This window comes from Sarcophilus harrisii, chromosome 1, assembly GCF_902635505.1.
Source record: "Sarcophilus harrisii chromosome 1, mSarHar1.11, whole genome shotgun sequence".
In the NCBI taxonomy this organism is placed as follows: domain Eukaryota; kingdom Metazoa; phylum Chordata; class Mammalia; order Dasyuromorphia; family Dasyuridae; genus Sarcophilus; species Sarcophilus harrisii.
Window position 1 is genome coordinate 161,123,670 of NC_045426.1, and position 27,284 is coordinate 161,150,953.

At 30.9% G+C, this 27,284-nt stretch overlaps 1 protein-coding gene across 8 annotated transcripts in view; it reads right to left on the reverse strand.

Annotated features, from left to right (window-relative positions):
- TENT2 (terminal nucleotidyltransferase 2) overlaps positions 1-27,284 on the reverse strand; it is a 74,170-nt gene that overhangs the window by 28,983 nt on the left and 17,903 nt on the right. For 4 of the 8 annotated variants that reach the window (XM_031966058.1, XM_031966060.1, XM_031966049.1 and 1 more), the window contains 7 exons: positions 19,299-19,413; positions 19,079-19,170; positions 17,664-17,730; positions 12,180-12,249; positions 9,657-9,733; positions 9,100-9,246; positions 405-448 (listed from right to left, as the gene is read on the reverse strand). In XM_031966058.1, the coding sequence (XP_031821918.1) occupies positions 405-448; positions 9,100-9,246; positions 9,657-9,733; positions 12,180-12,249; positions 17,664-17,730; positions 19,079-19,170; positions 19,299-19,413 (612 nt within the window). The remainder of the gene's footprint in view (positions 1-404; positions 449-9,099; positions 9,247-9,656; positions 9,734-12,179; positions 12,250-17,663; positions 17,731-19,078; positions 19,171-19,298; positions 19,414-27,284) is intronic. The other 4 variants (XM_031966026.1, XM_031966041.1, XM_031966033.1 and 1 more) reach the window with 4 other exon arrangements.

Genomic DNA, 27,284 nt, shown 5'->3' on the forward strand with positions numbered 1-27,284 from the left:
ACTAAAGAACTGAAACCAAAATTAATACTAAAAAACAAAAAACAAAAACAAAAACCCAAAACTGGGATAAAGGATAGGGCTGCAAAGGGGTCTTTGCCAAGTGTGTTTAGCTTCTATTATTGATAATTTTATGCACCATGGGATAACTCCACTACTGATTTACTAAAAAAATTGTCTGCCAATAAAAAAAAAAAATACAGTATTATGAGAATCTACCAAAATTTTTTCTAAGGAATAATGTTTTAAAATATTCTAGTGGCCATTCCAACAGCCTCTATATAAAAATCTACTTTATGTAAAAGGTAAATATTATCACTTTTATATTCACATTAATACTGTATATAATAATTTTTATATACATTTGACATACTATGAAATCATAATAATTTATAAGAAACACTTACTGGGTAATTTTTTTGGAGGGATGGAAGGATGGGTTCAGGTAGGGCTATAAAAAAAAAAAAAATTTAAAGCTTCCGTGATTCACATAATACATAAAAAAAAGCAATAATTTGTTGTCTACACCAAAGGTGTCAGACAGATAAAATTTATTATAATCGTTAATACTGAAATTTACCAGTTTTCATATATTTTGTGAAATTAACTTGGGTCTTTAAATTTCAATTTGAAAGTCATTTATGATGGCAACTGAACATTTATTTGTTAACAGGTTATTTCTTATTCAAAGAATAAACAATTCCATAAGTAAATGCTACTTACTTGATTTAGAACATCAACTCATTAGAACAGGTTTTTATTTTTTCTAAAAATTTGAAGGGACACATGAAATTTGGCAAGTACCAAGTATAAAAAAAAAATTTATAAGTATAGTATAGCATAGTATATCATAGATTCTATATGAATACATTTCTAAAATGAAAGATATGCACCCTTATGCCACCAAAAATAATTTTTTTTAAATACACAACCAATGGTTCCTGTCTTATAAAAAGCCTTATACACAGATAAATGATTGTGTTCCTTTATTATTGAATTTGTGCTATGAAGTAAAGGCAAAATTAGTTATAGCAAAAGCTGTACTAACCACATAACTTATACATTGAAAAACCATCTTTAAAATTATTAATTTTGATACTGAATTTTAAAGGCAGTTTTGGAGGAAGGTCACAAAAGACACTCAACAAAAATGAAATATAAAGAGAATTTCCTTCCAAGATAGCAATGCCTTTATATAGTACCACTACATTTTAAAAGTCATTCTTCAGCAACTTTACCCAACTTCATCCTGATCAGAAGCACTGAAACTAATATCACATCATTGTCAAAGACTTGTACCAATATTTCCAAGGAAAAATAACTTTAAAAAATCAATATTCAAGCACTCCATGATAGTTTTTGAATTTTCAAGATTTACATGAGACTAGTAAACTTCATTTAGCACTATAAAATATACTTGAGATGTATCAAGTAATATAATATTCCAATTCTCAGCAATTATATAGGTCTATATCAACACAACACCAAATAATCATAATAGTACTTTGTAAATCTTTCTAATACACTATTTTAATCTGGATTTTGGCAATATTTCTCTTAAAAAACAACTCTCAGAATACAGTGATTTGCCTGTGATGAAAAAATACATACAATTCTCTCATATACTGCAAAAGATGTTTGACTTTAGTTTCCCTGTAGATTTGGGATAGTATGAGAACATGAATGTCCCTTATCCTTTTAATGAGACAAATTTAACAATTAAAAATCAAATATGTGCTAAGAATATATGACTGAGGAAAACTGGCAGAAAAAAATTACATTCACCAGCTACATCAGATAATTTCTAATTTCCATAGAATGACAGAAATGAAGAAACTTGTTTTTTGTTTAATTTTTTGGGGGAGGCATGCAAAATGCTCAAGAATCTAGAGCGCCCGAAATAAACTCAAGCCCCATTCACTTCAGTTCTAAAACTCTGTAGGTTATTGAAAAAAAAAAATTCCATACCTAAAAATTCTGGTTATACTATTAAAAAAAAATAGTGCAAATCAAGAAATCTTACTAGAAAAATAACTCATTTATATGCATGAATTCTTTTTCTATACAACTGTCTTTAAATTATATTGACAATAAATAACTAAAAAGGAAAAATTTAAAGAATTAAGATTTGTTTTGTCATAGGCTTCTTCCAAGAACAGACTAAGAGTTATACAAATGAGTAGAAATTAAAAAAAAAAAAAAAATCAAGAATGACACTACCTGACTAACCAAAAATCCCCAAGGTATATAAAGGTAAAAAGTAAAAATTGCTCCCCCAAAAAAGGTTTATAAAAACCCCCTTCTTCTATCATTCCATCTGACAACTGGATACTTCCTTGGATACATCATTTTATTTATTACATGAGCCATAAAAAATTTCTTTGCTATAATATAAACTACCTATTCACCATCTTTGAGGTTTCTAATAAAAGCTAAAATACAAAATATTTGTGTTTCTATTCTCATTTATTTTTAGAACCTATTAGCTAACAGCATATGTAACTTAATTTTATAGAAGGAAAACAGTTAACGAGAAGTTTATTAATTTGTTCAAATTTACAAAATCAATGTCATTATAAAGCACAAAAGTGCTGGCCTCCTGACTCCAAGTCATCTGTTTTATCCATGACAAGATATCTAAACCCAAAATATTTTTCTATCAATGAAATATAATGCATTTTAGAAAAATAAATTCCTTACAACTATTTAATCAGTACCAGTTTTTGGAAAGAGTGAGCATTTTTAATCCTATCAAGTCAGGGTATTATTTAATAAATTACCTACTGAACCATAATGGAGGTAGGGAGGTTGCATTTAATGTACTGTAGTAGTAATTTATTAATAACACTCTAGTAAGTGGACTAAAAAACTTAATACTTCCAAAAATACCTAATTTATTTCCAAGTTAAGTAGGATACACACTAAGAGGAATCTGGCTGTGATATCAACTGTCACTTTATAATTTTATATTTGCAGATACAACCTTTCTGATAAGTCTTCTCTTAAAAAAGGTTGAACTAGCAAGTTTTCAATATAATGGTTTTAAGTCTGAAATGCATTAAGTACATTTTCCCAAGACTGAAATAGAGCGTTCTGGTTAAGCTCCAAGATTTAAGCCCATGAATTTTCCAAACTATATTTTTAAAAAATATTATCTTTTAAATAATTCTTTTAGAATAGCATTTAAAGAAATAGATGTTTAAACTATATTTTGCTGTCTTCTTAATTTTCCTTTTATCAATTAAATCTTAATCTTAAATTTTAAATAAAAAAGGTCTTGATTTCAGATTCCAACACACTTTGGAGCCAGCCACTTTAAGTTATGGGCTTCTATGCACCCTGTAAAAATGTTTAAAATGATCTCAATAAATAAATAAATTTAACTTTTTCTCTATTCAAAGTTTGTTTTCTTCTTCATATAATGATAACATTAATATTAATAAAAAGCAGAAGAATTTAGAGCTTAGGGACTTCACAGAGATTATCTAGTTCTCATTTACAGACAAGGAAACTGGGTCACAAGTAGTTAAACAACTTAAAGATATTTACTGATTCCCCTGATAGTGGCTTTCCTCTATTGATAATCTCCAAATTATCTTCTCTATATCTTATTTGTATATAGTTTTGTCTCTTCCATTAGACAGTAAGCTCCTCAAGAACAGGGATTGTCAAATTCTCTTTGTATATTCAGAGCTTAAAACAATGATTGGCACACAGTAATAAATTGTTTTTATTAAAAATAATTTAATTTTTTTCATTTAATAAATTTTAACTGGCAGATCAAGAAACTAGTTGATAAAAAAGCTGAAACTACAATCTATTTTCTGACTTCTAGTTCTAAGTCTGGACTGTAAGCTAACACAACTTCCAGCACTGTTTCTTCTATACAACTGTTGATTCCAAAGCCATTTCTCCACAGAGGAAGTAACTCTCTTTTAATCCTTTCATAGCTTTCTCTAATTGAAACTGGTTTAATCTGAACACAAAGTAAAAATTACAAATTAGGTCAAAAAAACAGTATTTTAACCAGCCTCACATAAAGAAGGTTCTTACTTTGCTTTAATTGTTTTTGTTGTGGTGGTTCTAAGTAAGGATTCAAAGAACTCGGGGGAAGGGACGTTAATAAGAAATGATTGTGATGTAATAGAATTCTGAAAGCAGAGTATATGGAAAAACAAGGGTCCATTTCCAGAGAACAGAACAGAACAGGAATATTCTGAATAAAAATTTAAACAAAGTTTTGAACTACTTTTAAAAACCCAAGTTCAACTCCAACATCATACATTTATTAACTGTTTGACCTGAACAAATCATCTAACTTGCCTCAGTTTTTTCATCAATAAAACAGGTAAATTAAATAATAGCATCTAATTTCCTAGAGATACTGAAAGGATAAAATGCATTATTTACAAAGTATTTGCAAACTTTAAAGCACAATATAAATGGTATCTATATTGTTATCATCATTATTATTTTTATTATTTTGCTAATGTATGAGGCATCTGGGCTGTATAAAGAGGTGACCTTAAGGCCATAAAGAATTGGATTCAGGGAGCAGGAGAGGTGGCCCAGTGGATAGAGCACCAGCCCTTAAGTCAGAAGGACCTGAGTTCAAATTTGACCTCAGACACTTCAAGACTTTCTAGCTGTGTGACTCTGGGCAAGTCATTTAATCCCAATTGCCTCAGGGGGGAAAAATTGATTCAATGTCTTCCTCTGACATACACTAGGGATCAATGGACAACTAACAATCTCTTGGTGCTCTATCTAGGTCAGTGGTATCAAACTCAACAGAAAAAAATTTTAGAAAATCACAAATTAACCTTATCTATACGATATTATTATTTTGTTTTGCTAAATATTTCCCAATTACATTTTAATCTGGTTCTAGCCCACTGGGATATTAAGAGAACAGTGAGTTGATACTTATGTTCTAGATAACTACACCTGTAGTTGTAATGGAGCCCTCACTCTGTGACCTGCATTTGTGGAGGGGTTCCCTACACCATTGCCCTGGCTATTATTTTTTTCTAGTTTCAAAATTACCAGAAGTTCTGCTAAGGAAAAGTGATTAACATTTCACTTAATACAATCTTTAACTTCAGCCCAGTCAGCAGAATTTTAAAAGAAGAGAAGATGAAGGAAAAAGGCACAGTACAAAATTTCTCTTTGAATTGTTCAAACAAATCCTAATTCTTAAGTCTCTACAAAAATTAAAAGAAACAATTCCAAAAAGAACAAAGTATCAATGTGTCTTTTGCAGACTACACCAATGGAAAAAAATATGCATCACCATAAAAGAAAAAATGTTCCCAAGCTGTTCTGTCATACAAAACATACTAGATTTTAATTACCTACAACAGTCAATGGTTTATAGTTCAAATAACCTTTAATAGAAAATGTGTCATCAAAACAATATACTTTCAATTCCTGTTAGTTCTGGAAAAACACATGCATTTATGTCTGTACAACTCAAAAGATTTTCACTTACACCTAAGACTAACCACTACAGGTCCAAGTTCAAAGAATCAAATATTTAGAGCTGAAAAGAACCTAAAACATTTCTCAGTCAACACGTTCACTTTAGAGATGAGGAAAATGAAGCCAAAAGTTCAGCCCAAAGTCACACAGTAATAGACAGGAATAGGGTTTGAACCCAGATCTTCTAACACCAAACACACTCTATAGTACCAAACTGCCTACTGTTATTTAATTTTCAGATAAAAAGTATATTTTTCATGCCTTCCCATCATACAGTGTTATCCCAAAACTGCATTTTTGGGTTACTGTATAAGCACAGAATTGTCAAAACATTTGTCAACTTTACAACAATTCCTTCTGCGATGAGTTATTAAAAATAAAAAATCATTTATTATTGCAGAGGATTGAAAAGGGTCCCATTTCTACCTTGTAAAAACAAACAAAAACCTTCTCAGTTCACATTCATAAATAAATAAATCATGAATTGAATATGAAATTATTTTTCATAAGTTCAAGTATTCAGAACTATTACTAAAAGACATGATTTTATAAAGGCTTTTTAAAATGCCCTAAGCTTTTGGGGCACACCTTAAAATACCAAAACATAACTAAGACATAACCAAGAGTAGTCTATAGTTCAATAAGAGAAAAAAAAATTTGCATTTATAATTCCATTTCAAAGAAAAAAACTTAAATGGCTTTCATTTTAAGACTTTCATTGACATAGATTGATCTCAAACTTCCAAAGTCACTAGAATCTAGGAAATTACTTAGGTGGCAAAATACTTTCCATAATCAGTTACTCATATGAACAACCTAATCTTCATAAAATCCTAAGTTAATAAAATAAATGTTATCTATAGTAAATATCTGAGTAACTGGGATAGAAGGGAAGGGCAGCATTAAAAGTATCCCTCAGAAATCAGTGTGATATTCTTGGGTTAAAGAAGATTTTTTTCGGGAAGTGATGGAAATTTGATTAATTGTAACCAAAAACAAAATGCTTTGAGGTCAAGTAAGGTGAATAGATCAATATTAAGCTCAACAAAGTATCCATTACTTGAGGTTATCATAGAAAATAGAAATTGTGATCACACAGCTGATTTTGTTATTTATTCTAATTTACATATTTAAATCTTTACATTATAAATTCTTAAATCTCTAAAGTGATTTTAGAACTATAATAACTAAAATACTAAGGCACTGGGGCAAAACAGCATTATCCATGATATGTAATCAGAAATTTCTTCTCCCATCTACTGAAGTAAAATCATTAATACTTTATTGAAAATTCCTTTAAATCTTATGAATGTTTTGGCACTCAAGCTGAACCACCAATTTTTTATGTAAAGAAGAATGCCATAAATTATTAGGTTTCTAAAATCTTCCCTTTCTTAAAATTCTCTCAAAGGTTTAATGACTTACTCTAATGGTTTTTTATCATTCTGCACTGGCCACTGATCCTTCTACTTCCTGCAACTCTATATTCATCTTGTCTTTTAAGACACCTTCCCGATTTTTTTCTCTCTAATTATTCTTTCTATTTTGTTTAGTCAAATTTCTATTTCTTCTCTGCCTTTAATGTGTGAATTTGCTAAGGCTCAATCCTTAATCATCAATACTTACTACTCCGGACAATTTTTCTAATTAAACCTCTATAGAGATTAAGTCCCAACAATTTTTTTTTTATCTGTGACCTGTCCCTTGCATTATTCAGATGCTTACACGGCACATGAAGTTTATATATCCAATACTCAACTTATTATATCTTCCTCACAAAACTCAGAACCTTATTCAAACTTCCCCATTATTGCCACTGCCTCTGAACATCATTCAGATTAATTTCTTTATCTTATTTCTACACAGTCACCATTGTCATCCAGGTCTTCATCACCTCATTTTTTTATAACAATTTTCTAACTTTGTTACCTCTATTCTCTCTCATTCATTCAATAGTTACTACCTGCTTACCTAGTAAATAAGATATTGGGATAGGCATGATGAGAGATACAACATATTCTTGCCCTCAGGAATTTACACTCTGTTGTGAAGGATGAGGTAAGACACATATAAACAAATTTCAAGTATTTCCAATGTACCCTATACACTATTATAACATGTTATGAAACTTTTCTTCGTAATGTTTTTCTCTACAATTACTTTCAAACACCTCTCGGATCAAATTTAAATTCAAGAACTCAATATTAAGAAGAGTTACTAAACTAGTTCCACAACATTAAAAAATAAAACAACTTAGAGCTAGTTTCATGGGACAAAGTACTTTAGATATCACCCAGTCTCTGGACCCATTTGGGACTGGAGGAGAAAGGCAGGTCAATGACTTTGTGCAGCCAGCCGTCACTTAAATCCAATTCACTTGCATGGCATGCCATTACCTTCCTGATGTCATAGTCTTCAAAAATGAAGGACAAATACCAACAGTCTAACCTTCCACCCAACGCAAGAAATGTAACTAATGAATTTTAACAAGTATTTATCATGTTAAAAAAAAAAAAAAGATAAAAACATTTCAAAGTCAAACTATTTTTGCCACAAAAGGCTAAATGAAAACACAAACATCAAAAAAGGACACAAATATAACATGATTTTATTCAGTACAAAAGCAAAACCAATAGTTTTTACATCATATTAGTCTAATGTATAAATACAAAAATGTACTAAACTCTGTGAATTGTTTTTAACTATCTTGTCTTCAAAAGGAAGAAATACACAAAAAAATAGTTAAATAGTATCCAAGTAACCAAGCAAAAGCTATATTATTCACAAATGACAATATTTCTAAGGCTAGTTTAATTGCTAACTATTTCTAAGATGGGGAACAACTAATAGTTCTCATACTGATCTGGTCATCAGCCTATCCTACTTAAAAAAAAATCTTCAATACAAATTAGAATTTTCATTACACTTTGAACAAGTGTCAGGCACAAACTTTACTACTTTAATCACAAATTGTTTCCATTATAACTGATCCAAAAGTAATGATTTGTATTAGAATCACCCAAAAAACAACAATAAGGATAATAGTATACAACGGGACTTTTCATTTTCATCTAACCCAAAAGCTGGCGATACCACAAGATCAAAGAATATTAGAGCTCTAAAGAGACTTTAGCCAACAACTGAATCAGAAAACATTAATGATTTCTAATCCATTGTGGGATAAAAATCCTAAATAGGTCCATAGAAATATTATCTAGCTCTAGCCTAGCATGAAAAGAACTAAGATGACTGGTGCTTGAGTATATTAAATGGGGCTATCTCTGAGCATTCATTTGCCTCAAGATAATGAATCCACTACATATACATAGTAAAATTCTTACTAACATATAACAGTGCTGCTAATACAAAAGAAGTTACAAGTGAGAAAAATTGTAAAAGAATAAAAACAGTCAAACTTCTTTATGCTTTCCAGGGAGTTGTTTTTACTAATATATTCACTGCAATATAAGGCACAAAAAATAATCTACATAAACTTTAAATGGAGTTTTGGAAAATGTCTCTAATGTATAATCAAGGTCAGTGCAGAGGACATCATAATGAAGTTTAACTGCATTTTAATTTTAACAGAATGGGGAGAAAAAAGAAGCCCATTGTACTTACTTTGTAAATAGTGCAAAACCATCAATACAAGACTATAGCTGTTTAATGTGCCACGACTAGCATCATTTATTTCATGGTGACTTGCCCACTTCTTAACCACCAGTACTAAAGGACGAACTCGACTCTCAACTGTAAGTAAAATTAACACTTAAAAATAGTGAAAGAAAAAGATAAGGAAATTATTTTGAATGTTTATGTAACTTTAAATTGCAATTTGAGTAGAAATTTCATATCTCATTATGCATCACTTGCATTTATAATTCTGCTATTACATATTCTAAGACTAATTCTCAAATTTAATAATATATCCTTAAAAAACCCTACTCTATTAAAATATATTTGCTTATGAAAGTTTTTGATGCAAATTATTTCAGAACAGCAAACTAATATGGAAACAATAAAATGACAATACATGATAAAATATAACCAAATATAAAAAAATGTATTTTTAAAAATATATGTTAATCAGATTTATCTGAAAAACTTTTCATTGGAACCATTTAAATCGTAAAAAGACATAAGAAAATAAATTTATAAACAGAAATGAGAAAACTTACGATATGCATAGGTTCTGAGGAGGAATGTGTTTCTTATTCCTACAATATTGTTTACATTCAAGTCAAACTCCACACAACTAAAGGGGGGAAAAGATGACCAAACAATCAAAATTACAACTTTAAAAAAATATCAACTCCCTACCTGTGAGTGAGTTATATTTAATTATGTAAACTAGCATGAAACCAGAGGTCCTAAAGCCATAATTTAAAATAAATTTTTAAATGTACACACATCAGTTTCTAAACTTTTGATTGACTTGATTCTATTTTCTTTATTACAATAAGAAGTAAATAGTATGGGACAATGCCACTTTCAGAGGGGATAAACTGGACTCTGGGCTTAATTAGCATTTCCTCGTTTTGTGACTTGAGTCAAATTTTTCCCTCTCTAAGCAGCAGATTTCTCAACTGTAAAATCAGAAAAATTTTATCTGCACTTGCCTACTTTACAAGGTTGTTGTAAATAAAGTGATTTAAAAATCTCAAAACATAACAGAAATGAATTGTTATTAAATACAAGAAGAATTTTTGAAAATTGGATCAGGTGAAACTTACATAATAGAAACTGCATTACAACTTTAAAGAGATTTTCACATTTTGATTGACTAGAATTTGGTTATACTGTTTATTACTTTAATGGACTGACTAAATATTCAAATAGACATATGAACAGATTATTTTTAAAAGATAAAACTAAAATTGTTAATAATTACTTGAAAAAATGCTCAAGCTAACTAATACTCAAAAAGAAAAAAGTTAAAACAATTCTAAAGTATTCATAAGACTGTGAAAAAGCAATTAAAACCAATGAAAATCAATGCTGGCAAAAGTTGAAGAAGAACAGAAGCATTCACTGTTGATGAAATTGTAAACTGGTAGAATCTTTTTGAAAAGCAAACTGATAATACAAAGTTACAAAAATAAATATATTTGGACATTAGTGTCCAAATGAATAGAATAACAAAACAATTCATCAAACAAAATGAAATAGCTTGCGACTTCTGGGAAGGAACAATACAATCAGACACAAAAGGGGAAATTTTTTTTAAAGCAATGCCATCAAGCAAGCCAATATTCCAAGAAGCAAGCAAACAAGTCCCACAAATAATAGCGCTATATCAAAGAGCAAATTCCTTACTACTTATATAGAGATCAGGTTTGCATCTTTAAAGCAACACTAAAACAATGCATAATTTTCAAGACTTAAAAATTTATCTACAAGAAAGATGCCTATATTTAAATTAACAAAAAATACTTTTTAGTCTTTATAAATGATGATAATATAAGTTTACTACCAATTCAACATTTTTCTTTTTTAGGTACTTATTAAAATTATTAAGTTCTATCATATTTAAATTATCTACACTATCAGAAACAGTGTAGAAGTGTAATTAAATAAAAAATTGTAATTTTTGCTCTGAAATATCTTTTTCATAGCAGCTTTATTTCTTAGATTTGTATTTCTTAGATTATCATTGAAATTAATTTGTATTGATTTAATATCTGAGAATTAGACAAAAATCTAATATCTGAGAATAAGAACACAGGTGGAACCCATCCTGGAATTTTTCAAATTGGCACAAAATTATCCATAAAGTAATCAATAGATAAATATTTAAATATTGATAATTCCAGTAATTCTTTTTGCTGTTATTATATATAAGAAATATATAAAAGAGATTTGAGACCTGAACTAGTAGATGGGAAGGAAATCTAACTATTTGATACTGTGATACAACTATATTAAAAATGTGATGATTTACTTTGTTTAGTGTAATGGGCTTCATTTTACAACTTATTTAAAAGCTCAGGAAGAGATGCTTTTATTTGTAATCTAAAAATTTTCTCTAGGAAATTCTGTTCTTCTATGGGGACTGAATGTAGATCAAAGCATAGTATTTTTACCTTTTTTTTTCTTTTCTCATGTTTTTTTTTTTCACCTTCTGATGTGATTTTTTTTTTTTTTTTTTTTTTTTTTTTTTGCACAGCACCATGAAAAAAGAATTATGTTTAGAAGAACTGCACGTGTTTAACCTATATTGGATTGCTTGCTGTCTTGGGGAGGAGTGAGGGGAGAGGAGAGGAAGAAAAATTTAGAACACAAGGTTTTGCAAAGGTGAATGCTTAAAACTATCTTTACATGTTTTTGGAAAAATAAAATACTATTAAAATTTTAAAAATTCTGTTCTTAATAAAATATAAAACGGAATGCTAGATGTTTCAAAAAGGTTCTAGGATCATTTAACAAGTCATAATATGAATTTAGTTTCTGTGAACAATTTTTCAAATTGGTGAAAGTATCTAATTTACAAAACATGGGAACAACTGAAATTCCCCTCAAAGCAAAAGTACCCTTCAGATATTCCACAAAAAGGAGTACTCATGATTTAATAAAAGGAAAATTCTGAAAAGTGTTTAAGAGAAAGCTATCTAGCAATAGCAAATAAAAAATTACAATTAAGCAAAAGTTATCTACAAATGATTCAAAGCAAATGAAAAGAAAACAGTTCATTAATTACTTGCCTGACTTTATCCCTGAATTTCACAATTGGCACTTTTGCTGGAATCAGCTGAGGTCTCTCAATGTAGCCTGCTGAAGAAATAAGAAAAATACAGTGAATACATTTTAAACATTGATATACTTCTCAGTTATCCAAGTTCCTCACATACAATTAAAGGATTTACTATGCTGAAATCATACTTTTTAACTGATAAAGAGTCCTGAAAGATAAAGAGACCAAATCATCACCCCAGATGACAGTGACCTCTCCTGTCTCAGAAGTCTCTTAGCACTTTGCCTTAAACTCTTTCTTGTCTTTTCCTTTTTCCCTCGTATCAGTTAAAGGTACCTATCATTCCTCTAAGACTTCTGATGTTGTGTTCAATGGTCACCAAAACACAATTAAGGAAAAACTTATTCAAATGTATTTGTGAAATGTTTTTTAACTCATACAATTTTTCTCTCTATCACACTCCTTAACTTTTGTTAACTTCACCCTAAATAGAAGTAGTAATCATTCATATATCTGGCTGCCAACGACACATAACATCCAAGGATATCTAGATATCTACAACACTTGGGAAATTTCACCATGGATTTATTAGCTGTTAAAGCTATAGATTAAAGTAAGAGTTAGAGAAGGGAAGTAACCTGTCTCAGATACTATGACAAGATAGAGAAGAAAACTATTCTGTCTAGGGTTCTTGTCTTTGAAATACACCTCCATCTACTCTTAAATCTACAACTCATCCCTAGCTTTTCAATTACCTTCATAGCACTGTCGCCCCTCATGAGAATGTAAGCTTTCAGAAGACGAGGACTATCTTTTCTTTTCTTTGCATTTCTATTCTTAAGAGCTTAGCATAGAGCCTAGCATAAAACAAACACTTAATAAATGTTAGTAGATTTAATAGTGGTACCCCCACTTATTAAAAAACAGTTAAGTCACGCCAAAATATCTAGCCAACACCTAGACAACTAGGAGTCTGTATTTCAAATATACCTTTTGAAATAAAAATCCACATTGTGTTAAGTCAATGTTTCACTGTGATTAATGCCATTTCCAAAATATCTAAACAAGAATTTAGCTTAGAAATAGAGAAATTAGTTCAAATAGTGTAATTCAATTCCAAAAAAGAAGTTAACATTAAATTCAATGTTTACTCTGAAATTACCACTTCCCAAAAAGGTTTTTAAATAAAAATGCCTGATTCTACAAAACAGGCAACACAAATTGATACTTTGTTATTCTTTATTTAGTTACATTAAAACAAACTTAAATAGAAAACAATGACAGATTTCAAAAAGAATTTAATCAAAAATCAAATTACTAATTCAATTCAATAAGCATTTATTAAATGCCTACTATGTGCAAGGCATTATACTAGCCAATAATGATACAGAAACTCTGAAAATAATCCCTGCCCTCAAGCTTACATTCTACGGGGGAGATACATACTACAACATATGTAAATAAAACTAGCAGCACAAGGAAAACTGAATGGGAAGAAAAAGCAAGTTAATTATTTTCTTATTTTCAGTTTTATCCTTTAAATTCTTTTATATACATTAAGTAAATTCATGCTATAATACTTTTCACTTCCAAAATTAACTGGGCCTCAATTTGCTTATCAGAAAAATAAGGACCCTGGACTAAATCAATAAAAAATAAAATCAGACTAAATGTCATTTGAGATCTCATCTAACTCTAAGACTATGTTCCTATATTTTTTATGGATGCATTTATATATATATATATATATATGTGTGTGTGTGTGTATATATATATATATATATATATAGACACACACGTGTATTGTATGTATGTGTGTGTGTGTATATATATATATATATATATAATATATATATATATACACACACACAGTATTTTCTAACCCTAAAACTCGGGTTCTATGATGCAACAATAATCTAATTTCTAAATACAAAATCTTCAGCCCCAAGCTTAATTATCACATTTCAATACATTTTCCCTCTTAAATGCTGACATTTACTTGTTTGTAATGTTGCAGCCTCATTTTATATAATATAAATGCTCAGGCAAAACGACTAAAAAGAGAATTAAATAGAAGCCAGAAATATGGAATCGGGGGAAGACAAAGCCCTCACAATCTGCCTCCTTCCTCTATCTTCTTAAGGTGATTATACATTATTCTCCTCATAAACCCTTCAAGGTTTAGTTAGCTCTGAGCATGAACTCCTTCAAAAAGCCTTTCCTAATGCCCCCATTTGTTAGTGGCTTCCTCCAAATTGTCAAATTGTTATACATATTTATTTATATGTATATGTATATGTGTGTGTGTGTGTGTGTGTGTGTGTGTGTGTGTGTGTATCCTGTATTTAGTGGTATATATGACCATATTATATAGCTTTAGTACAATGTAAAATCATTAAAGGGAGGGACTGACACTTTTGTATCTCTCTCCTACCAATGAGTACAGTATCTGAAACATAACAGGCTTTTATTGAGAAGAAAAGTAGGAGGAGAAGCAGTAAAAATTAAAGATAGGGTCTGTAACTGATAGGGAAGTTCTTAGGGTCTGAGAATCAGTACAGTAGTAAAGATAATATTGTTGGGAAAGTTCTGAGGTTTCAGAATAATGTCCAACACTATAATACCAATTATACAATGAACAAGTCAAAAGTTTTCCTTTATTCCAAGTTCTCTCTTGCCTGGTATTCCCTGCCCAATTCTAACCTGGCCACTTAGCAATTCTCTTTTTGATGAACTACTCTATTTCTCCTGCCCTTTCCAATTTCTCACCTTTTTGGTCATACCATCTTATATACCAAGAATGGCTTCCATCTTTTCCCCTAATACCATTCTCCATGTGCTGCAGTCCCTTCTACCCTTCTCTATTCCCATCTCACATTACCTCATGTATGATTAACTGCCATTCTCAATCACTAGCAAAATATCTCTCCATACTAAAAATTTCTCACGACACTTTACTTATATTTTTCTTTTGTGCTGATTTCACTTGTCCCATCCTATTGTTAGTAGTCCACTTGCATTTCCCCCATCTGACTATAAGTTGAGATAAAAGCTTATTGTATCAATTAAAAAGCACTTATTAAAACACCTACCATGTGTTAATACATTGTGCTGCTTATTGGAGATGAAATATGAAAAATAAAACAATCCTTACTTACAAAATACACTTAAATTCTTCTAAAGAGGAAAATGTATTCATGACTATATCCTTGCCTTATACTTTACACATTGGAGGTACTAAATAGGATCAAAGATTTGGAACTGGAAAATATCTTAGGAGTTTGTAACAGTGTCTACGTGTTTAATAAGTGTTTATTAATTTACTGATCCTTCATTTTACCCCTTTATTCAAAGAAAAAAAGATCCAGAAAGATTAAATGATTTGCCCAATGTCATACAGGTTTGTGCTCTTTTCCAGTTATTTCAGTCATGCCCAATTCTTTGTGACCATATTTAGGATACTCTTGGCAAAGATCCTGGAGTGTTTTGCCAGTCCTTCTCCAGTTCATTTTATAGATGAGGAACTAAGACAGAATTAAATGACTCACCCAGGATCACACAGCTAGTAAGCATCTGAAGCCAGATTTGAACTTAGGAAGATAAATATTCCTGATTTCAGACCCAGTACTCTGTATACTGCATCACCTAACAGTTGCCTTGTCACATAGGTCAATGAGTGGCTGAGCTGGAATATGAACCCTAATATTGACTTTAAAACCAGATGGCTTCCTGTTTTTCACAGCCCATTTTTCAATAGTAGTTTTTAATTTTTAAATATAGAACAAATGTTACTTTCTCAATCAATCATTCAACAACCATTTATTAAACAGTCTATTATGTGCCAAGCACTATATGCAAGGCTCTAGGTATACAAAACCAAATCAGAAACAGACTCAGACCTCATCAGGAATGTATTTGATTGGGGAAAACATACCTATTACAAGATAATTTTTTAAGAGAAATGGCAGCTCATGAAATCGGGAAAGACGTCAAGAAGAATGCACTTGTAATAAGTCTGAAAGATTTAAGGATTCCAAGAGGAAGAAATGAGAAAAGAGTACATTCCAGGCATGGGGAAAAGCCAGGGTACAGTGACAGAAGACAGAATTCAAAAAATAGCAAGAAAGTCAGTCTGTCTGGACGAAGGAATGGACAACATTAAGTAGTTTTTTAATAAGGCTAGAAAAGATAGTTGAAATGCCAAACAAAAATTTGGATTTTTATCCTAAAAGGAAGATGAAGCCACTAAAATTTATTGAGGAGAAATGACATGTCAGATCTATACTTTAGGAAAATAACCCGTGCAGAGGATGGAAAGAGAGAACCAGTTAGCATCAACCAGTAGGATGACCAGTTAGGAAGCTATTATAATCTAGGTGAGAGGTGATAAGGATTAGAACTAGGGTGATGGCTATACAAAAACAAGAAAGTGACAAATAAAAGATACAATGAAGGCAGGACAAGAAGATGTGGTAATTAACTGATTCCAATGATTGAGTGATAGTGAATAGTTGAGTTTAGATAATGGTGTTGCCAAAAGGAATAGGAAAGTTGGAAAGTAAGAGAGTATTAGGGGAAAGGTAAGTTTTGTTTCAGATAGGTTGAGTCAAAAACATCTACCAGACATCTAGCTCAAAATATTCAATGGACAATTGGTGATGTGTAACTAGAGTCCAGAAGGAAAATGGATTAGATTGATAAATCAAGGAATAATCTCCAGAAGCAATTAAAGCCATAGATGATGATGAGGTCATCAACAGAGAATAAAAAAAAAAAAGAATAAGAGGATCCAGGACAGAGTTTTAGGTTTTTCTTAATTACTACAGTCAGAATTAGAGTTACCCATGTAAGCTAGTTATTATGACAACTATGTACTCTAAAAAGTACTTTGTTACCTATTTTTTATAGCTCTTACCTTATCTCCTCTGTTAGATAATATAGTAGCTGTCAAAGGAGATATAAGTAGTGGACACATAAATTGTTTTACAAAACTTACCATATAAAATGTCAGCTATAGTTAAGGGGCAGTCCGGGGGTGCAGTGAATAGTGTGCCAGGTCTGACAACTTTTCCCAAATTAAAATCTTAATTTTACTAGCTGTGTGACTCTAAGCAAGTTACTTCACCCTGTTTGCCTCAGTTTCCTCATCTTTAAATGAACTAGAGAAAGAAATGGTAACCACTCTGTATCTTTGCCAAAAAAAACCAAATGAGACCATGAAGAGTCAGACATGACTGAAAATGACTGAACGATATTATTAACTTCAGAAAAAAAGGTGATGTCATATATTGTTATGCTCCCCCCTCCACCCTCTCCCCAGCATCAAGTACAAGAAGTTATTTAACGGCTTGTGTTGTAAGAATCATCTTTTTCCATATAGTCAAATATGTTGAAATTCTTTGGAAAAATAGAATTAACTTTACTGTAATACATATTATGTATAACATCATGGAGATATGGGATAATATGTAAATTCAAAGCAACTGAGACTTACAAAGTCTAGTACAGAAATGTTTTTGGACTAAGCTGAGTATATATCTTGCTTCAGTCTTCTGATTTACCTGAAACAAATATTAAAAAGTTATAAATATATTGTTCCCATATTTCTCATTTTTCATACCCATTCTTTAATTTAAAGGAAGCATAATTTTTAAAGAAAGATTGTAAAAGAAATGAATTATTTTTCTCAAGTTTAAAATATACACACACATAAATCTTGTAACTGAAAAATTTCTACATCACACATGTTGAATTTTAAAATCTAAGTTTGAATTTGGAGGTACACAATGAAAAGCAATCACGTTAAGTTCCTTTGTTCAATAAAATTATAAAAAAGCAACTATATTTCCAACAAAACAGAATCATTTCTAAATTCTGAGTTATTCATGTATTAGCAATCATAAAATTCAATGAGAAACACTAATAAATACCAATATGAAGAGCAGAATGCTAGCAGTTTTTCTTAAATGCCCTTAAGAAAAATGTTGCAATCAATCGCAACTGAAAGATATTTTAAATTCACAATTCTTGGTCAAAACCAATTTTCAGGGAACAAAATCCTTATTTGGTGAGAAAGAAAGAAATCTCAGAATCTTATATTGTCTCTGAGTTGTCATTATGAACATCAATTATCATTGTACTATATATATATTGATGAGAATATTTCTAAATGGAATGTTCTACTTAAAAGGATGCCCAATAACTTAGTTTGATGCACAAGGAGAATAAAGAGTCGTTTATGGCAATACTTAGGGAAAATATATGAGTTTTTTTAAATAAGAATACAGGGAAGTTTTTCAGTTGTAATGCATTTTCAACTGACCCTTTTTGCAAGCCCATTTAACATTTCAGAATTATTTTCTTATTTTTTATATTATTTCAAATGTCAAAGAAATAGCAATTATTTCCTGGAATAAGTCACTTTTCTGACTTGCAGTTTACAAGAAGCCATTACTATCAGGGGAATCATAAAAATTACTAGTGAAAATTTTTAATTTTTTTATTACCCCAAATAACGAGAAAATAATTTTTAAAATTCAAAGAAGAAAAAATTTATAAAATGACATTGCTAAAAATCTCAATTTGAAGGAAATAGATCCCCATTTTTTTAATCTGATTTTTTTCCTTTCCTATACAATATATCCCTGTTCGGTGACCTTCCAAAACAGAACTAACTTCTATTTTCTGACTCCAAAATTTTTTATATACTATTGGGAGTGCTGTATCTTCTGGTTGATTTCTGACACCTCTAATACCTGGAGAAAACTTCTCTTAAATTATATGTAAGCAAGAAAATAATAGTTACTAATAAGAGTTTATTATAGCATTATAACATACAGTTTAAACTAATATTTCTATTTTTGTATGACTGATCTTGATAATGGAAATTTTTAAAAAATGTTTACTTACTGGCTCCTCCTTAACAACCAGACACAAATCACCATCACTGCTTCTTGTACCAAATCCATTCAATGAGGATCCAACCAAGAAGAGCCTGCTCTCTAAAAAAAAACAAAACAAAACAAAACAAAAAACAACCATGGAATTATAAAATATAATTTAGTTATTAAGTGGTATTAAAATTTGAAATATAAACTTGATTAAAGATACATAACAAAAGAAAACATACGTGGAAATATCAGTTGAATTTCTCTCTGCAATTGTGATCGACAGAGTTCTTTCTTCTTCAAATCACATGTTCGCTGCTGACACACTTGAAATACGTTCAATACCTGCTGACTCAACTTTACACCCCCCCCAAAAAAAATACTTTATAAATTCTGTATTTTTAGAAATTAAAATAACTCCTGTTCAAAATTTCAACAAATCTATTATATTCAATTATTATTTAACAAATCTGTCCATAAAATGTGTTCAGCTATCTATCATTTCATTATTCTTAAAAAGTCTATTTCATGTTCTCAAAACCCCTCAAAAGGGAGCTCTAAAACATTTCTAAGTTTCATGGATAGAAGGGGTCCCATTTACAAGCTGTAGTTCCTTCCTTATATGGGAGAGAGAAAAGGGAAGGGAAAAGGTTGAGACAAGACTGCAAATGTTAACAAAAATTCACTGATAAGGCATGTGACAATTTCACCATCAGATTGCCACTTTTTCAATAGTAATCAACATTCAAAAGTTCATAACTCAATTTAATTGAAGACACTTATTAAGCACCTACGAGTATTAAGCTAGGTGCTGGGAATACAAATGTAAAAAAGTAGGCAATGCCTATCTTTGAGGAGTTTATATTCTGTAGGGAAATATTTTAAAACAATAACAAAAAAAGCCCAACTACTAAAAACAAAACAAAGACAAAATAAATTTAAGTATTGGTGAGAGGCAATAGTAACAACTGCAGAAATCAATTTAAGATTAAAGTATCCTCCAAATCTAGCATCTTCTGAATCTATGGAAAGAGTTAATCAAATAAAAATAGACATCACTAACAATAGCCAAGTGAAGATTCAAATCCTTCTTCCAAAGACCAAGAAGTTCTAATTATTCTAGAGCAGGGATCTTGGTCTTCAAACTTTTTAAATAGGGGGCCAGTTCACTATCCCTCAGACTGTTGGAGGGCCAGACTATAGTAAAAACAAAAACATTGTTTTGGGGGGCCTTTAAAATTTAAAGAAACTTCATAGCCCTGGGTGAGGGGGATAAACATCCTCAGCTGCTGCATCTGGCCTGCGGGCCATAGTTTGAGGACCCCTGTTCTAGAGTTTAGATATAGTCAGTTTATCTATATAGCCTGGCATATACTGAATGTATATATACAGCCTGGCACAACCTGAAATCACTTTGACATTAAGAGTACTAAGTCATCCATCCTAAGATAAACCCCTACCACATTATCCCTACTTCTTATTCCAACTTTATATGTAAGATGCCGATATTACTATGTTAAATCTAGAAGCAAGATTTCTTATAAACATCTCTTTAAAAAATAGGAAAAACTAGTTAAGAGATATTTTGAAAAAGCAACAGAAATTATTCTCTTAACAGTTAAGATCTGTAGAGCAATTTTCATTAAAAAGACCTCACTAGAATTCTGGTATAACAAAGAAATATGGATTAGTTGGAGAAAGATTAGAGTGCTGAGAACTGGAATGACAGTTAAGGAAGATGAAGAAAATAACCCAATACAAAAGACTACAGGAAATATTACTATTTATGAAGGGAAAATAAGGCTGAAGTGATTTTAACAAAAGGTTTAAAAAGCACAGCCAGTTACATAAGATGTCAACTACTTGTTCCTCATCTGTAGACAAAGAAAGAAGTAGAATTCAGTGGTAGCTTCCTAATTTCAGATATGCATGAGGAAAAACATCTCGACTACAACAATTTTTAAAAATAATTTACATAGCCACAAATTGTGTATTTGCTTCTGGTTCACCCTATTTAACGTTATTTGCCATCACTACACCTCTGTTTCAAACTAATTAGACTACTCTGTTCAGTTCCAAACTGTCAATCAAATCAGTCAACAAGCATTTCTTAAATAATTACAACATGACAGGCATTGTACTAATCCCTGTAGGTACAAAGAAAGGCAAAAGGAAATGGCATCAAAATAACTGGATACATTCAAGTGACATGAAGAATAAATAAGCATAATATTAAAGAAGGCCCTACTAGCTGAGGCTATGAAGGAAGTTTAGGAAGAAAGGTCTCCTGCAAAAGGCAGGATGGGATATCATCTGATGCTTAAAGGAAGCAAGGGAAACTAAGAAGTAGAGATGAGAGGGCAGAGCATTCCAGATGTGAAGGACCTCATGCAAAGTGGCAAACAAAGAAGATGGAATGCTACTCAAGAAATTACTATTAGGATGAGACAGTTGGATCATAGAGTGAAGGAATGGGAGCAAAGTATACAATGATTAGAAAGGTATGATCTTTGATCATGGCTGTAATAAGGAACCACAAAAGCTTACTGAGTAGGAATCAGGCCTACTATTTTGAAAAAACTACTTTCGTAGCCAGATAGTGGATGAACTGGAATACAGAAAAATTTGGGTAAAGAAGACTAGAGAGCAATGACAAAAATCCAATCAAGATGTAGTTGTGATATATGAAATGCTGTGAAATTAGAAGTGACAAGAGTCTACGACAGATTGAGTACATGGGGAAAAGTAGAATGAGGAGTCAAAGATGACACTGCAGGCCTAAGTGACCAGAATGGTAATACCTTTTATAGTAGGAAAGTTCAGAAAAGAAGATTTGGAGGAAAGATATTAAGTTTTGTTTTGGATATACTGAGTTTTTGATGCTACAGAACATCCTGTCAGAGATGTCCAAAAGGCAATTGATGAGGTAAATGGAGCTTAGCAGAGAGATTAGAATTGGATATCATTTGCATATAGATGAAAACTGAACCCTTGGGTGCTGATAAAACCATCAAATGAAATCATATAGAGCAGGACTTCTTAAACTTTTTACCCCCAAGAAATTTTTATGTGAGTCCCACATATAGGTATATTAAAAAAATAAACAAAATCAAACATTTACTGAAAATAAATCATAATTTTGCGACTCCCACATTCAGTTATAAGATCCCATAGGGGGTTGTGACCCACAGTTTAAAAAGCTGAGATATAGTGCCCCTACTTCCCAGGGTGGTTATGAGAATCAAATGAGATAATGATAAAATAAATGAGATATTTTGTAAAGTATTTAGTAGTGTTTAGTACATCCCATGCTAACAATTTGCACTATATAAATGTTAACTATTACTATTACTGTTTGAGTTGTTATTGTTATCATTAAAGAAAAAAGAAAGAGATCCCAGGTTAGACCTTTAAGGGATATTTATTAGTGGATCTATTAGTGGGTATGACATGAAAAACCAGTAGAAGGAGATTGAAAAGAAAGGTTGAATAGACAAGGGAGGGGCAGGAGGGGGAGGGAATAGGGGAAATCAGCGTTACAAAAACCTAGAGAAGTTAAACTATACAAGGTGGAGATGAACTATGTCAAAAGTTACAGAAAAATGAAGGGAATATTGAACTGTTGACTGAATTCAATACTCCAACCTATGAACTTGCACAAATTATCTGTCATCAATTCCTAGAATGAATTCTCTTTCTTCTTTAAGGCTCACTTCTATTTCCTCCTCTTCTCTGAAACTAATTCACTCATTAGTTTTCTCTCCCTCTTCAGTTTCCCAGCTAAAATAACTATTTATGTATATGTTGTCTGTCTTTCTCTCTCTCTCTCTGAGCAAGTCCTTGAGGACAGAGACAGTTATGTTTTTCTACTCCCAGCCTCCAATAAAGTGGCATGAACATAGTATGTATTTAATGCTTGCTGAATTAAATTGAATTTATCTCATAAACAACTTTAGAACAGGAAGGACCCACAGGATTTCATCTGTTAATCAGATTTTCAAATTAGAGTTATACACTTATAAATTATAAATATGTACTACTGCATTAATAAAAAGCTCATATTCTAATGTAGGAAATAGCATATGTACTTCCATTCTACGTTTTAGTGATTTTGTTAACTTGGTTAAATAATATATACAATATTCTGTTTTTGAACTCTAGTAAATATCTTTATCTGTTTGCTATACAATTCCTCCTGATAATCTGTAGGTTATCTCAAACTCAGTTGGTCCCCCCAAAAAAGAATTATTCCTCCTGAACCTTCCTCTCTTGAAAACATTCTTCTTTGTATTTAGGGCATCACCATCCAGTGTTCCCAAAGTTACAGCAGAATTTTCTTTTACTCTTTTCCCTTTCCAACAGTCTCTATATCCAATCAGTTGCCAAGTATTATCAGTTCTACCTCTGCAATCTCTCTCAAATCCATCCTCTTCCTGTCATTCACACAGCAACTACTTTCTCAAGTTCCAGACCTCTTCATCACTTACTTAGACTGCTATAATAGCTTCCTAACTTGTGTCCTTGCTTCTAGGCTCTTCTTTCCAATGCATCTTCTACAAAGCTATCAAAATAATCTTCCCAAGGCAGAGGTCTGATCATGTCACTTCTCTGTTCAACAATTTTTTACTTAGTACCTCTACTGCTACTAAGATAAAATATGGTTAAAACTAAAATTTACGGCCTTCAACTCTCTCTTATCAATTTTCTAGTCATATTTCACAATATTCTCCTACATTCCAGCTAAACTAGAATATTATTTCTTCTCTTACCCTAATATGCCATCTCTATGCACTTACACAAGCCACTCCCCAGGGATGTCTAGAATGTATTCTATAAGGATAACTCAAAACTTCAAGGCTTCATTCTAGAAGATTTCCCCAATTGTTAGTTTTTTCTTCATCTTTTATTTCCCTCATCTTATATTTGCATATGCACATATGTAAATGAAATAAAAAACTTTCTGGGTTAGGGCTGTTTCATTTTTGTTTTTGTATGGCCTGTGCTTAGTAGGTGCTTAATAATATAATTAAAATATTTGTTGAATTCAAATTAAATTGTTAACTTGGCATTCTAAAACTTTACCATTTCTCATCTCCTTTTTCTATTTTGGCTACTGTAAATAAGAATAATTCTCCTCTCCCAAAAAATTGCTGAAGGGAGTTAATTGCAAAAAAGAGCAGTTTTTTCAATAGGTAGCTGTTGACTTAGGAATTCTCAATGTTTCTGTTAGGCTTGGTTCTTTGTCATCAAGTAAACATAGGAAGTAGAATGAGTTGATAGGATAAGATTCAAACAGATGCATATGCTAGTGCCAGATACAGAGAAATATTTTATAAATCGTTCGGAGTTCATATTTCTAATTAAATGAATGAATGATATTGAATTTTAAAATAAACTAGTGGTAGGTTCATAGTGATAGAGATTATACTTATCTCTGTTATCAATGTTTTTTCATTTAATTGCTAATAGTTTAGGCAGAGGTTTTAGTTTCTAGTTTTAAAACATTTTTATTTTTAAATATGTTTCCATTCTTCCATGTACAAGAAGAATTTTACAAAATGCCCTATCCTTTTTTGGGTTGTTATCAAAGCCTAATTACATTTTTTCACTAAAAATTACAATAATTCTGCATTGCAGTTGATTTACTTATACTCAAAATGAATCAAAACATTTGAAAAATTATATAAAATCTGGAAGATTAAAAATTGATTTTTCACCTAAGTACACACTATCCAACTTCTAAATAACATCATAATCTATTCCCCAAATCATTTTTTCAGCAATAAAGTTACTGTTAGAGCAAGTACATTTTATTGCAAGGAACAGTGAATATATTTTAAGGCTTCTACTTTTTTACATTCTTTTGGAAAATTTGTGAATATCTTGACAAGTGTAAAGCTGAAGGGGATAACTTTTACATGCTGTTCTCAGTACACATTCTCCATCTGTCTGCTGTGAGATGGTTTCCTGAGTAAAACTATCTTGGGGGAAGGGGCAGGGAAAGAGGCATTTTTCAGATAAGAACACCAAATCTGAAACTACATGAAAAACAGCAGCATTTTTCTGCAGAATGTTACCTGCTAACTTTTAAAGGAACAGATGTGAGCCATGCAAATTAACACTGTTGTAGAAAGAGCACTGGATTGGAAATTCAATTAGAGAGTTAGATTTGTTGCTCTCTAATATAATGCATCTTTAAGATTCTATGAGTCCAGCAAGGGACCACAAATCCAAACTACGAATAAGAGAAATTGGAATTCCAGAAACTGATTTTCTGGTTAATTAAAAAATTGAATATAAATTGGCATTTATTCCAATTTTCTCGCTGCTATCAGTTTCAATGTACATATGGAAAATGCTAATAAAAAATTTCCAAGAAAACAAAACCTTTTAAGAATTAACTTGTTTCTTTCTCAAATAAGCAAACTACATATTACAGGCTAAGATAGTACTGATGTATGAAATAATATAATACTCTTAATAGAAAAAAAGATGGTTAATTTTTCGATTTCATCAAAACACAAAAAAATTTTTGCTTATTTAGTCTGTGTTGGAAAGGAGGCTTTTAGTTATTTTTTATCCTGATCGTCCTTCCTCTTTACTTCCTCTACTCTTGCCCTCTTTCAAATTCAATTCAAAAATAACTTCTATAAATCTGCCCCTTGACCCTCACACTGCACTTTATGCTACAATTCTCTAATACATGTATCATGTATTATTGATATCTGCATACAGGTTACTTAGTAAATATTTGATGCACAATGCATATATTTAAATAAGTGAATGCTATTAATTTAAAACATATAATTTGAACCATACCAACAAAGATTTCCTCTTGAAGAGGAGAATCTATTTTAATAAAAGTAGTTATTTGCAATTATGTACTGACTGTTAGTACTTCTATAAGCAGGCCTCTATGATCCCTGGTAACACCTACAAAAGACTTGTTCATTTTAGTTGCCTGAAAAAACCTTCCTACAAGGTTTTTTTGAGAATCATTGTAAACCTAGATCTCCTAGGCTAGATTGTAAACCACTAATCTCAATCTAGCTTCAGAATATTAAAAACTTCTTAATTAACTAGGTTTTGTAATGTCAATGCAAATAACATCTATGATTAAGCTGAAAATACAATTAGCTTCTTTTATTTGAAATGATTTAACAAAGTGACAACATATTTTTTCAAGAAACATATGAGATGGAATGCAGTATCATTAAAAAACATTCTTTATACTTCTATAGTTATATTTTTATTGACCAGAAAAATCACATATTTATCTATAATCCAAAAAGAAGAAGAAAAAACAATCACAATATAGTGACCTGAAAACATACAAAAAATTTAAATTTATGGAGTTCAAGAACTCCTACGTGCAGAAATAACGAGTAGAGTTCTTTCTAGCTGGATGGCACTTGGGAAACAGGACAGGAATTCAATGACTCCAAACTAACTACTAATGTAACAACCTTTATCTAATAGTATTTTTCCTATTTATATTTCACATGGTTATAAATACTGAAATATCACAATCCAGAAGAATTAAAAAGACAAGTCAAAGAACAATGGGGAGTATAAAAACATTATGGAAGATATATGTGATTAGAAAATGATGTAGATTAGCATGTACAGAGAATGAGAATGACACAATCACAAACTGGGTACATCTTCTATGAAGGTTTTACAGTGCATATATTTAGAGCTAAAAAAGACCTAAAAAGCTGTCAATCTAAAAGAGCCCAAAAGAGGTCATCATTAAAAACAATCTCCTCATTTTATAGTCAGTGAAACTGAGAAACAGAAGAGTTAAGTGATCTGCCCAAGGTTTGATGGAGCTGCAATCTATTATGGTAGAGACAATACACTATTAATTTAGTGATATACTAAAGTAGACAAATTTTGTAATCAAGAAAAAAATTGAAAAGATATTAGTGTACTGATCTAAGAATTAAACCTTATCAGCTATTTTATGCACAAAGGTGGAAAAGAAATTATATTTTGGGGAATGTCACATGTAAGAAAACATCTTATTGCTTATTTTGATTCTCAAGTTAGTAGGCAAGCTGACAATAAAGGAGAGAAAAGTTTGTTATCCCATTTCCCACTCTCACTTCTTCAATAATAAATACTTTGATCAAAGTATTTATCCCTAATGTCTAGAGTATAAGAGAATTTTTCTTCTATGTTAGAAAGTTAAAGAAAAAGTACTGGTATATACCAAGAATATCAAA